The 13,179-nt window shown below is 49.9% G+C and overlaps 2 protein-coding genes across 2 annotated transcripts in view; one reads left to right on the top strand and one right to left on the bottom strand.

Moving 5' to 3' along the window:
• EDRF1 (erythroid differentiation regulatory factor 1) overlaps positions 1-5,234 on the top strand; it is a 39,288-nt gene extending 34,054 nt beyond the window's left edge. Inside the window, exons 24-25 of the mRNA XM_042780406.1 lie at positions 1,444-1,595; positions 5,066-5,234. Coding sequence (XP_042636340.1) covers positions 1,444-1,595; positions 5,066-5,234 — 321 coding nt within the window. The remainder of the gene's footprint in view (positions 1-1,443; positions 1,596-5,065) is intronic.
• A 2,519-nt stretch (positions 5,235-7,753) lies between these two features.
• Positions 7,754-13,179, bottom strand: part of MMP21 (matrix metallopeptidase 21) — a 9,075-nt gene continuing 3,649 nt past the window's right edge. Inside the window, exons 5-6 of the mRNA XM_042780405.1 lie at positions 8,349-8,521; positions 7,754-8,053 (exon numbers count right to left, since the gene is read on the bottom strand). Coding sequence (XP_042636339.1) covers positions 7,754-8,053; positions 8,349-8,521 — 473 coding nt within the window. The remainder of the gene's footprint in view (positions 8,054-8,348; positions 8,522-13,179) is intronic.

Below are 13,179 nucleotides of genomic sequence, written 5' to 3'. Positions count from 1 at the left end.
TGTGTGTGTAGAAAAACATTAACATAGTAACAGTAATTTGTTAGATTTGCTTGATGGAATTATTAAACTCTTTAATTTGCAAGTATAGTTTGTATTTTTAAAAAATTATTTTAAGTATACTTTGACCTTAAAAAAAAGGAGCTCTGGTGGTGTAGTGCCTAAGGCATTTGACTGCTAACCAGAAGGCTGGCAGTTCAAATCCATCAGCCACTCTTCAGAAGGAAGGTTGGGCAATCTACTTCTGTAGTGGTACCGCTAAGGAGGGGTTGCTGTGAGTCGGATCTGACTCCATGGCAGTGAGTTTGGTTTTTTTTGGTTTGACCTTTTAAAAGCCCATAAAGCCTGATCGGAAGGGACTGAGGGCATACAACCCTTGTTAACGCAGGCCTCCCCTATCCCCCGCACTGAACGTCCTGGAGCAGTGCTGGATGTGAGCGGGCCCCTGGGGAAGGCCATGCTTACCTGCTGCGTCTCCTGCCTGCTGGCTGTGTGCTGCTGCTCCTGGCTTCCCTCAGGCCCGAGGCACTGCAGCTTCCTGCTCTCCTACCCAGCTCGCTCACCTGCTGAGTTCTGTGCCTAGCCGTCGCCACACTGCTTCCTTCACAGCTCACACTGGGAACTTAGGAGACACTCAGGCAGGATTCATTTCTTACATTAAGTACCTAGTGGCTGTGAGATGTCTTTATCATGTGTTTTAATCTATCAAAATGATCTCACGTTTGTTTTTGTTCTTTTGGTTTTGGTTAAAAAGGTTACTGGTAATGAAGTGGCAATCCTGTCACTCAGTATGAGAGCTCAATCCTTTCATGACCCAGTTCCCTACTGCTTTGAATTTTTTGTTGCTCCCGTGTGTTTTCACTGACGGAAGGCATGCTGGATCAAGGAGCATCTCTGAAATCTTGTCATGAAAGTAGATTTTGATGCGTATTATGTGGGACATGTCCCCCTGGACTCTAGGGTTTGGATTATATGGGACATATGAGCCCTGCTGGATTCTAGGGTAGGATTGTGTGGGACGTCTATGTTACTCTGGACTCAGCACTGCCTCCTAATCCTCTGACAAGTACATATAACTCAGGAGCCTGAAAATGCTGTGTTTGTGCCAACATGGGATCATCATGAGAAAGGCAACTTCCAGATAATGTGCAGGAAGCCGGAACGATCTTCGAAAGCTTACCTCCCAGTAACAAAGGCAGAAGAGGTGGGAGGTTGTACAGTCACACCTCCAGGATGCACCACCCTACCTATTACCTTGTAATAGCAGTCATTTGTCATACACGCTACTCCTGACAGTTACAGGTCCCCTCCTTGCAGCTGCACTGGCGGTGGAAATGTCGCTGCCTAGTAAACCCCAGAGGAGGACACGAGGTGGGCACTCTGTGTCCCGAAGGTCACGAGAGGATTCATTCCCAAGTAGCTTAAGTGAAATGTCTGGTTTTTCAGCCCAAGAGTGATGAGCCTGCCCCAGCTGCTGATGTGGCTCCTAATCTCAATGGAGAGGAAGTGGTGAGACTCCTTGGCATATTTGAATCTCGGCTGTCATTCCTTCTCCTTCAATCCATCAAACTACTCTCTTCAACTAAAAAGAAAACAAGGTAAATTAAATTCTGTTCTTTGTAGAAATTTCCTTCCCAGCACCTTTCCTGTGCTGTAACCGCCACTGGCACTGACCAGGACAGGTCGTGTTCTTTCCTGTGTGTCATGTGCATGGTCTCCACCTGGAGAGTCAAGCAGGTGAGTCAACTCCAGGCAGCCTGCTGTAGGCTGGCAGCGTGGAGACTGTGCTGCCTGCGGGCGGACCCCTGGGGTTGTGGTCTCCACCCTGCGAGAGGTGGGTGACCCTGGCAGAGACCCTAGATGTTTTAGGGACATTCTGAACACTGTGATGGGGAGTCAGGACTGCAGTTTGACACGCGGGGCCGAGTCAGTGCAGAGAGGAGCTGCAGCCTCAGAGCCCACGGGGCCTGCTGAGGGTCACAGCAGGGCGGGCGCCACAGAGACGTCCTTACTGGCTTACGTCACCTGTGCAGATAGGTTGTGGGCTTGCACTAGGTGCTTTGGTGCTGTTAATTTAACGTGGACTTCCAGCGTGCTGGATCGGGAGAGTGCTGTCGATAATAGGTGTTTTTAAAGAATGGAAGCTCAGAGGCCGAATGACAAAGTCTGGAAACTAGAGGAAAGGAAAAGACCACTGCCCTGACCCCCCAATGCTGGCGTCATTCCCAGTCATCCTGTACCTGCCCACGAGCTGATCATCTCTAGAGAACGGATAGTGCCTCACACAGCAGAACACTTGTACGTAGCACCCGATGTTCCCTCTTGGCCTTTGAGGGGTTGCTGAGACCACTGGGGTTCTCCCAGCCCCAGGTATTTTTGTTTCTGATCTGTGATTGCTTGAATCGAGTGTAACTCTGTCCAGCCTAATGAGAGCTTTTATTAGGTGCGTGTCGGGGTGGCACTAAGAATATATTTAGGTGCTGTGCCGTCTCATTCAGCCTGGGGTCTGTCACACATCCTGTTACTGGTACACAGGCCTTAGCACATGCCGATCTCTCTGGATAGTCCAAAGGCAAAGGGCACAGTGGTGCAAGGACACCCAATTGAACATAAGAGTGGGGGGTCCATTTTACAGAACAGTGTTGGCTTCCACAGGATGGCAATGTAAACACGTGGTATGTGAGAAACAAATTCATCTGTTTCCATAAATTGGCCATTGAGGTCATTGGCTAACAGCTGATAGTTCCAGTCCTGCACTCTCTTTCAATAATCGAACAGTCGTATATATAAGCTAGTAGTTATTTTACTGGAGGGACCTCTACCCCTCTGTTGATTCAAGTTTTCATGTTCTGTGGGGAAAGTATTTGGTCTGAAATACTTACTTTATGGATCTTATTACATAAAATCCTAGTAAGGTAGTTTGTGTTGATTTTTCAAGGTGTTTAAACAACAGACTGTAAATGTGATACTTGTGCTAACACATTGTTTACAGGTTTCCAAACACAGACAGTTAGTGGTTCTGAAGTCAGTGACTTCCCCTCTCACTGATAAGCAAACAGAACATCTGTAGCTGTGAGGCAGCATCTTGCCACTGTCTTGCCAGAAACAGCATGGGGTCTGGGAGGTCGGGTGTCTCTGGATGAAGACTCTGGCTGCCCTTGTTTCAGTTGTCAGTGCTCTAGTAGATTGGAGCCTCTTGACCTGTTGGTGACTTTGGGTTGAATGTAACAAAAAACTGTGAAGAACAGAAGTAATCTGTGAAGTGAGGGAGCCTGCCTTGGTGCAGAGAACAAATCCTGTAGATTTATGGGTCCTTCCAGGCTGGATGTGTACATTTAATGTTTGGTTAAGATTAGCAAGAAGGAAAATAAAAGACTAAATTAGTTACCTCTGGAGTAAACAGCCCCGTGAACTGATGGGCCCTTCTGAGTAGGGCTCATCGTTCTGAGAACTATCACTGAGAGCTGCTTAAGGAAGGCAGTGACTGGGGGAGATGGACAGCTGGAGATTCAGGCTTCAGAGTGCACAGGTGCACGTGGCCGGTTCACGGTGCATGGCCCCAGCTGCCGTAAATTTGTGTTAGGCACCCACTCCACTGAAATGACGGTGTGACATCATTGTCTGTAGAGAAGAGATCCTATTTTGAACACCTGATTTTTAAGGGCTGTTGTATTGATTACTATGAAATGGTAATTTAAATGTTTATAAAATGATCAAAGTTAACGGAACAGGGCCGCTCCTGCCCAGCTGTAGGCAGTGAATGCACATGTCCAGTCCCAGTGACTGTGCTGTGGGTGGAACTGAAGGGGCAGAGAGGGGTCCGTCTGCCAAGAGAAGTGAGAATTAGACAGAAGTGGGTCTCGACAGGTGTGTGTGCTGGGCAGGACTGCCAGAGGGCGGAAAGGGCGATTTGAGCCCAGAGGGAAGGGATTCCAATAGCCGGAGCCTAGGGTGGGCAAGCAGGAGGTTCTAGGCTGCCCTTGGCTCTCTGCTAGGCCTGCTGACAGGCACTCCAGGAAAGGAAGGAAACGGGTCACAAGAGAGGGTACAGAACGTAGCCTTGGGAGTCAGAAAACATGCCTTTTGCCCTTGATCCAAACTGTATAATCCTTCTGGGCCTTAGGAGCCCCCCTGGTGCAGTGGCTAGTGCTCAGCTGTGAGCCAGAACACTAGCAGTTTGAACCCACAAGCCGCTTCACAGGAGAAAGATGTGGCATAAAGATTACAGCCTTGGAAGCCCTAATGGAGTGGTTCTGCTCTGTCCTCTAGGGTCAGTACGAGTTGGAATCAACTCAACGGGAGCGGGTTTGGATCTGGACCTTAGTTTTTGTATCTGTGAAATAAACATATTAGTCCTTGCCCTTCTCGGGTGACAGGCTCTGGGAGGCTCAGCTGTGGCCGTGCACACTGGACCTGTTGGCTGTCACCTGGTATGCGTGGCCAGTGCTCCCATGTCCAGATTCATTACAAAAGTGGACACTAGAGTTGAGCTACCATGCAGTTATGGATGTCTTTTCGAGAAGTAACAAAAACAGAATCTGCTGACCTGTCCTAAGGGTTAATCTTTTCAGAACAAACAGCAGACTAAGGAAGCCCTTGGTAAAACAGTGTTTAATGGACACAGTTTGTCCGCAAGTGGTGCTGACGTTGGAGTACATTTGGGTGCGAGAATCCCTGTAGTCAGGAGTGTGTGGGAGTGCTGGGTAGTTCTGACTGTCCATGAAGCAGCCCCAAGGTGCTCTGGAAGCGGGCAGCTTGCTCCCACTGTGAGGGCCGCAGGGTGGGGCCTACACCAGGGCAGATGCTGCCGCACAGCTCCCCCGGGACCACCCCTGGCAGCACTCTGGGTTCGCGGTGTCCACCCTCGGGCCCTCGGGCTTGTTAATTGCTGGTTGTACGTGGTGCCCCCTCCCTACTGCTCCCAGTTCAAGAGAATGTGCACTCCACGACCGAGGGTGAAGAGTGACCGCTGGCTTATTCCTGTTTGTGTTGGGTCTCTTTCTGTACTGTTGGTGGGCATCACCAGCTGACCAGTTCTGTCATCTGGCTTCGTTTTGAACCCCCACAGTAACGTGGAAGATGATGTCGTCCTCAGAGCCCACAAGCAGGTTTACTCCCAGCTTCTGAGAGCGACAGCGAACAGAGATGCGACTCTCTCGGAGAGGACCGGCGTCGTGGTCCGCTTGCTGGACCAGCTTGCCCGCAGCGGCGGGAGCTTCGGCGGCATGGCTCAGTGAGGTGGCTCTGCTGCCGCGGACGTGCAGTCAGTGCCTTCTGAACTCAGGCGCCGGCTCGTCCACTTGGTGCTTCGTTTCACTAAATGGGAGGGGACTACCTGTTCCAGGCAGGTACAGCAGCAGACACCCATTACTGTTTCCCAGGCAGACGGTTCTGGTCTGGTTCTTTGGGTGCTTTTCATGAAATGCTACAGTCAGAATCAACTCTGCCGCTCCCTGCACAGATGTCTCTGAAGCACGCGGTCTCTGCACTCACAGACCGGCTGTGACGCAGTCTCATTCTACCTGTTTCTGAGGTGTGGTGAGCTGGGTGGGTTTCAGGTGGGATTATTTTGGATGAAATGTTACTTTGGCCACAGGGACTTCTATCCAGATGGGTTTACTGATGCGAGTGGAAAAAAGACACTTCCTGTGCGCATGCACAGTCCTCTTCTTGTTCACACATCACAGAACGGGGTCCTTTTGGAGCTCAGCACGGGAGTGTCAAAGACTGGCCATTGTACCTTTTTCTGTACTTAGCATATGTTCTGAAGGGAGTAGCTTTTCTTTGACTTTGTATGACAGTTGATCAAGAATAATAGGTACTATCCCTTTTTTCCTTTTTAAACTAAAAACTGTGAATAAGGTAAGAAAGCTATTTTGAATAAATAAACTATTTATTTAAAGTGTCTTTGTATTTTTCCATGTCACGTTCTTTACATTGGGTTTCAAAGGAAAGATCAAAACGTTTGAAGTACAGTTCTGCTATCCATGAGATCCTCGCTGGACCGTCCCACCCCCTCCTTTCCTTCCTCCCTCCCTCCCTCCACTCCTCCCTGCAGCCAGTGGCTCTGGCCCTGCTCACCGTCGACAGGTCCAGGCCGCACTGGCCCTGTTGTCATTTTGGAAGATCACACCTCTTGTGTGCCATCAGTCAACAGCTGGTGTGCACAACTCTGTGGGTAGGCAGGAGCTTGCACTGCCTTCAGGTGTTTTTTGACTTGCTTGCAGGCTGGCCAGCCCGTCCAGCTGTGGCCTCACGTCACCGTTGCGCCTCCACCTCACAGGCGGCCGGCCGTCTGCTCACCAGCCAGGCTTCCTTGAGGGAACTGGCACCGCACTGGAGAGCAGTCAGGCACAGACTTGGCTTTCAGCGGGGCTTGTGCACACCGCTTCCTCTCTGACAACTGCTGGAGCGTTAGCATCTGCCCTAGCAGGGCAGGAGCGTCCTGCCGTTTGTCTCCTTCCTGGTCATCTGTTTAGTCCAGTGCCCACGGCAGAGCTGTGTCCGGTCACAGACGCTGGCGCCGCAGCCTTCAGGCTCTGCTTCGCTGGGAAGCAGCTGTCCGCCGGCAGTGGCTCGCGCTCGGGGCTGCTGATGAGCTGCACACGGGAGCCCCGGGGCCCGTACCACTGCCGCGCTTTCAGGCTTAATTAATTCAGAAGGCCCTGCACACAGGCCGAAGAGCAGGAGTCGGTGTCAAGGCTGGTTGGTGGCAGGGCCGTTTGTCTTCTGGTCTCCAGCTAAACAGCCTTTCAGTCAAGGGGGGATTTGTTTTTAAACCAGCTACCGCCCCTTGGCAAAGCACTGATGTGAAGGTCTTTTTCAAATTTGTAGTTTGCTAATTTAAATTTAAATTTGAGCTTCTTAAAATTTATCTGTGGTTTAGCAGTTCCTTTAGGAGAAATGCTGTATTGGTGGCCTGACCTTGGCCGCTACGGAGCTTCTTTGGTTAATTCTGTTCCTACAGTCTCCCCTCGTCAGTACCTCTGACACTGGTTTTCTGGTTTATTTTTATTTGTGTTAAGGAGCAGTGGTAGCCAAACAATGTGAACGTTAAAGGGACACCATGCAATGCCAGGTGCCTAGACCTGGGAGAGGGAAACCTCCCAGCCTCCGGGGCCTCCACAAGCTGTCATGTGGGTGTGTCCTGCTTTGTAGGCAGCCAGGAACAGCGCAGGTCCGTGCCATACACCACGCAGGCACGGAGTGCTCCGAGTCAGGAGGTGATGTTCACGCTCTGCACCAGGTCTGACTTCGGGCAGGACGCGGGTGAGTGTAGTGTCTTTAACTAGAAAGAGGCGCAGTGGCCTCTGTCCTGGCCTCTGGCAGAGCTGGGAAGATGAAGAGAGAAGGACCGCAGAACCATTTGTATGCTGTCAGCTCTGAGAAAAGGAAAGGACACCCCGGATTTCCCCTGGGGAGCCGTAGCCATGCCTACTCCAGGCCTCCTGGCTGTGGCTGCCTGCCTCCCCGGCCTGCAGCTGGGGTGGACGCACTGTGGAGACGGGCCTGGAGCCGACAGGAAGGCCAAGCAGGGCCCCGCAGGACGCTCGCGCATCACCTACCTCCCTAAGCAACCAAGAATTATTCAGCGGATTGTATCTTGACTGAAAACTTGATTCTTAAAGTATTTCAACAATTTTGACAATGCTTTTCTGTTGGGTTTTAACTCAGAACCAATCTGCTGCAGTTGCTGAACGTGTCTGTTTACTTTGGGGAAGAACTCGGCCCTTACGTGTGAGAGGGGAGACCCTCCTTATATGCTCAGCGTGTCCGTGTGGACGTCACACAGGTCAAACCATCTCCCTGAGATTGACTCCTGTGGAAATAATCCATTAGCAGGAAGCCCAGGATTGTGCCGTCTGTCCTTGTCGTTAGCCACCTTCCAGTAGGCATTGCCTTTGAGAAAGAACACAGAGCTGTGTGCGTAGGAGTAGTAAGCTGACTCTATGTTTCTGACAGGATGGCTGTGTGAGGCTGTTGGTGGGAACGCTTCGGTCATCTTCTTTGGATAAGAATTAAGTACTTGATTTCTGTTGACATCAAATGCAAACACCTGCAAAGCAGATTAGACAGTAAGCCTGGCTTTTCTGAAAGTCACAGAGTTTCTTTTTTGGCGAGTTGACAGCAATGAGGTAAGTTAGTCTGGCTGTGCACCAGATCGTTGCTGGAAGTTCTTTACCATTTCCCGTGTGTGGTGGGTGGTCTGCAGCTGCCCTGCGGGTCTGCAGTAACTGAGTGGCCCCAGTTTGAGCAAAGTAGCAGCGGCTTTTCACTAAGAACCTGGTCATGTGGCGAGCTTCAGGTAGGGGCAACAGAAGCCACCCTAGGTTGGAAATGCCTGTACTCACCAAGGACTCCTTGAAGAAGTAAATTAGCTGCTTTCGTCGGTCATAAAAGGCAGTGTCCAGGGGACTTGGGATCCCAGGAAATCCTTCTGAAATCAGTCTGGGGTAGTGGTTTCCTTGCTTATCCTCTGTTTGGGCCTGATCCTTGTCGCTGTCATATCTCCAGTACTGATTTCCTGAGAGCCAATCAGAAAAGACTAATGGGGCTTAACAAACCCCATGAGGCTGAAGTAAGGACACCTTTCAGATTCAGTCCCAGCCACGCAGGTCATAATGTGTTTCACCTTGATTCCAAGAAAAATCAAGACTTCCAGAATCTGAGTGAAGCCTCCTCTCTAATTAATCACCCAGATCTTGAACTATTTCTAGATAGTTCAAGATGGACCCCAGCAGTTCATTTTTCTTACACATCACTGCTCCAGTTAGAAAGCTGGATGCCTTTCACAGTGCAGCCCAATCCGTGAACATCTTACTGGCTTTTGATGATCAAGAGCAACCACAAAAATCATGTGGTCTCATACCTTACACCCATATACAATAATGAACTCAAGTCGGGCAAAGGCCCACATGTAACATCTAAAACTATAAAGACAATCAGAGAAAAAATAGGGACAAACTTAGAGTCCTAACAGATGGCATAAATACACGATCAGACATAACTGAAAACACACAAACATCAGAATACAAACTAGATGACTGGGACCGCCTAAAAATTAGACATTTAAGTGCATCAAAAGGTTTCACCAAAAGAGTGAAAAGACAACCCACAGATAGCGGGGTGGCGATGACCTATCAGAGAAGAGGCTAATCTCTCAATTTTGTAGAATACTTCAATACCTCAACATCGAAAAGCAATCCAATTAAAAAACAGACACTTCAAAGAAGTGTTCAGGTAGCCAACAAACACATAAAGGAATGCACATACTCATTGGCCATTGTTGTTGTTGTTATGTGCCGTGGAGTCAGCCCCGACTCATAGCGACCCCTCCTTGGGTTTCCGAGGCAGTATCACTACGGAAGTAGGATTGCCCAACCATTAGAGAGATGCAAATCAAAGCAACAGGGAGATCACTCACCCCAGGGCTAACAGCAAAGTTCACCCAAAACAACAACAACTAGTGAGGCTGTGGAGAAACTGGAACCCTTACACACTGCTGGTGGGACTGCAGAATGGTGCAAGCAATGTGGAAAACAGTATGGCACCTCTTTAAAAAGCTGGAAATAGAAATACCATATGATCCAGCAATCCCATTACTAGGTATAGATGGTAGAGAACTAAGAACTGTGACATGAACAGATACAGGCACACCTGTGTTGATCACAGCACTATACACGACAGCAATGAGATGGAAACAACCTCAGTGCTCATCAGTGGACAACAGGATAAACCAAGTACAGTTCATACACAAAATGGCATACACGTACCATTAAAGAGCGATGTGGAATCTGTGAAACTGCACATGGATGAACCTAGACAATGTTGTGCTGAGTGAAAGGAGTCAATCGTTAAAGGGCAAATACTGTACGAGACACTATTGTATAAAGTCAGGAAAAGGGTTTCACACAAAAAGAAATTCTTGATGGCTACCAGGGTGGGGGGAGAAGGGAAGGCAAACCACTACCAGAGAGCTTAGACACCTGTTAGCTTGGGGGAAGGGGAAAGCAGTACACAATGAGGAGGTCAGCACAGTATGATCAGGGAATGGAAGGCACTGGGAAGGTAAATACTAATCCTACACAGTCCTGCAATGGCCGAGGACGGCAGCCATCTAGGAGTGGATCCCATCCTACACGGTCCTGCAACAGCCGAGGACGGCAGCTGTCTAGGAGTGGATCCAATTCCTACATGGTCCTGCAACGGCCGAGGACGGCAGCCATCTAGGAGTGGATCCAATTCCTACACGGTCCTGCAACAGCCGAGGACGGCAGCCGTCTAGGGCTGGATACACAGGCAGCCTCGCAAGCTGAATGGCGTGGGAAGGAAGATGGGACCGCTCCCACAAATAGGTATAGGTTTGACAGGGCATTTCTACATACGTATTTACATGTACTGCAAATAAATCCATGAATACACTAGCGCATACAGGGGGCAAAGTTAGGAAAACTTCTTAGCCATGACCAAAAATCCTGAGGGAGTCAGTGGGCCTGGGGGTACCATAGTCTCGGGAGACATCAAGATCAGTCGGTGCACGGACAGTCCATGGAAACACTGTTCTACATCCTAGTTTGGTGAGTAGCAGCCACATAAGGTGAATTACTTGCTTTCTCCCCACCCGGAGCAAAGAGTGAAGGAAACAAAAGACACGTGGAAATAATCAGACCAAAGGAACCTCCAAGACCCTGAGACCAGAGCTAGATGGTACCCAGCTACCAGTACCGATGTTCTGAAAGGGGTCACATTAGAAGACCCTGGATAGAGTGGAAGAAAAATGTGGAACAAAACTCAACATCATTAAAAGGACCAGGCTTACGGGTCACCCTTCAGACATAGAACTGAACTCACTCCTATAGCTCAATTTCTAGTCAAACAATGTTGTTGTTGTTATGTGCCATCGAGTTGGACCCGACTCATAGCGAGCCCTCCTTGGGTTTCCAAGGCAGTATCACTATGGAAGTAGATTGCCCAACCTTCCTTCTGAGGAATGGCTGGTGGGTTTGAACCACCAGCCTTCTGGTTAGCAGTCAAATGCCTTAGGCACTAATAGGTCTACAAGGTGAACAGTAACTCTAGGAAGGTGCATATGCCTTAGGACAATCAAGCACTGGAGGTCAAAAGGGCAGTATTCGCCCAAGGACAGTTCAGAAAGCAAGAAGGGTTAGGAGAGAAGGACTGGAAACGAGAAACACAGGGAGTAAGTGGGCGGAGTGATGTTATATTAAGGGTACTGCCGTCAGTGACGTGAAACAAGTGTGGATGAACTGCTGAATGGAAAACAGATTTGCTCTGTAACCTTCACTCAAAGCACAAGGAAGTTCTGAAAACAAAAAATGTGTCTTTTTTACCCAGGTATTTTAATTTTCTTCTTACCTGATACTCTAAAGACTCTTTCACATGTTAGTGGCTAGACGGGCTGCCCCGATTCATTTTCCTATCCTAGTCAGCGGGAAGGGAGCCCTGGTGGCACAGTGGTTAATCACTCTGCTAACCAAAGTCAGTGCTTCGAACCCACCAGCCACTCCGCAGGAGAAAGACGTGGCTGTCTGCTTCCATAGTGATTACAGCCTTGGAACCCTCTGGGGCAGTTCTGCTCTGCCCTCTAGGGGTGCTGCGTTGATAACAACTCCATGGCAGTGGGTTTGGTTAGTAGAAACTCTAACTTTATGGCAGAAGTGAGGATGCTTATTACTGGGTGGTCCCTGTACCTAGGGTTTCAGACTCATACATTCTGCAAATGAGGGAACTGGAGTAAAGATGGTTGACGGGACTTGCCCACATTCAGCCTCAATTGAGGCCGGGACACAACCAGCACCCTGGATTCCAACCAAGTGGACTTTTCTTCCCCCACTCTCCAGAGACCATGGCTTGTAACTGCCCCATTTCATCTTGAGGTCCAAATGCTCAATTCGAGCTCGAAACGAGGGGCTCATGCCGGGCTTTCCTCGTTAGTTCCTAACCCTGACGGTCTGGCCAGTGTCGGCACACAACAGTCAGTCCACTGAGCGCCAGCCTTTTGTGCTCACGACTCACAAACAGCCGAAGCAGTTACATTCCTCAGGGCACTATGCCCTGTGTCCAGCGAAGGGTTGCAACTCACTCTTAACTGGAATGTTTTTTGCATTTCAAGTACCCACAGCAAATTAAATTTCAAATGTTCTTAGAACTGGAATAAAACACAGCTGCCGCATAGCAATCACCCTCGAGGACCGAGTTCTCAAATTAAGATTCTCTGACCGTTGCCAACAGAAACCCTCCGGTTCAGGACTCCCTCAGACATGGAAAGACCGCTCTGGAAAAGCCCACCCCAGGGCAGTTTCTTTATGTAACTGAATGAAAAGAATTCTTCCCTTGTGACATTCGAAGGGAAATTAAGATCGCGTTTATACATGGGGTTCTTCCAGCAAGATCTGCATGTAAAGTTATTTGTGTTTGGATCTTATTAACTCTGGGAGTCATTTAAGGCACCGTGGTTCTCTCGCTGTACTTCAAGCAGAGTGGATGTGGGAAAGGAAGAGACGCAGTGAGGACAGTCGTGTCCGGTCAGACAAAGGCAGCACGCGGGTGTGAAGTGGTGTGTGAATGGCGGGGGCGGCAGCAAACGCCTAGGCCGGGCCCCTGCAGCCCACCACCGCTTCCTGTCCCCTTCCCTGCCCTCAGCTCTGCCTCTCCAGCAACGCAGACAGAGCCTCCCTGCTCACAGGCGGCCACCGTTTCTTGGCTACCTGCTGGGCAGCCAGCCCGACCTGGCATTTGAGGTTCTCCGTGGTCATGTCTGTCCAACCCCACCTCATACCACGAGTCCCCTGCCACACCTGGATTTCCCCAGCTGTCAGCCAGGCCTCTCTCACTCCCAGATCTCAGGCTTTGCTCCTGCTTCCTGTTTGTGACCTCCACACCCGTCCCATCCCCCGCCCCCACGGTTCCCTTACGCTTTTCTGGGCGCTCCTGACTCTACCCACCCTTCAAGCCCAGGTCAAGCCCTGACTCTGGGGCTCACACTGGACTCCAGGCAGCAGTGACACCTGTGGCCTCAGTCTACCCCGGAAAACATGCAGCTGCTGGTAGGGCGTCCATGGTACTTTTTTGCGCCTCTAGAACCAGATTAAAACTTTGGCAACCACCTCAGTGCCCAGCATCATTCATTCAGCATACGGTGCATCAAGTGCCTTCTTGAAA

Source organism: Orycteropus afer, unplaced genomic scaffold, assembly GCF_000298275.1.
Source record: "Orycteropus afer afer isolate SDZICR_OR568_19922 unplaced genomic scaffold, OryAfe1.0 scaffold00038, whole genome shotgun sequence".
Taxonomy (NCBI): Eukaryota; Metazoa; Chordata; class Mammalia; order Tubulidentata; family Orycteropodidae; genus Orycteropus; species Orycteropus afer.
This window is presented reverse-complemented; position numbering and strand designations above follow the sequence as displayed.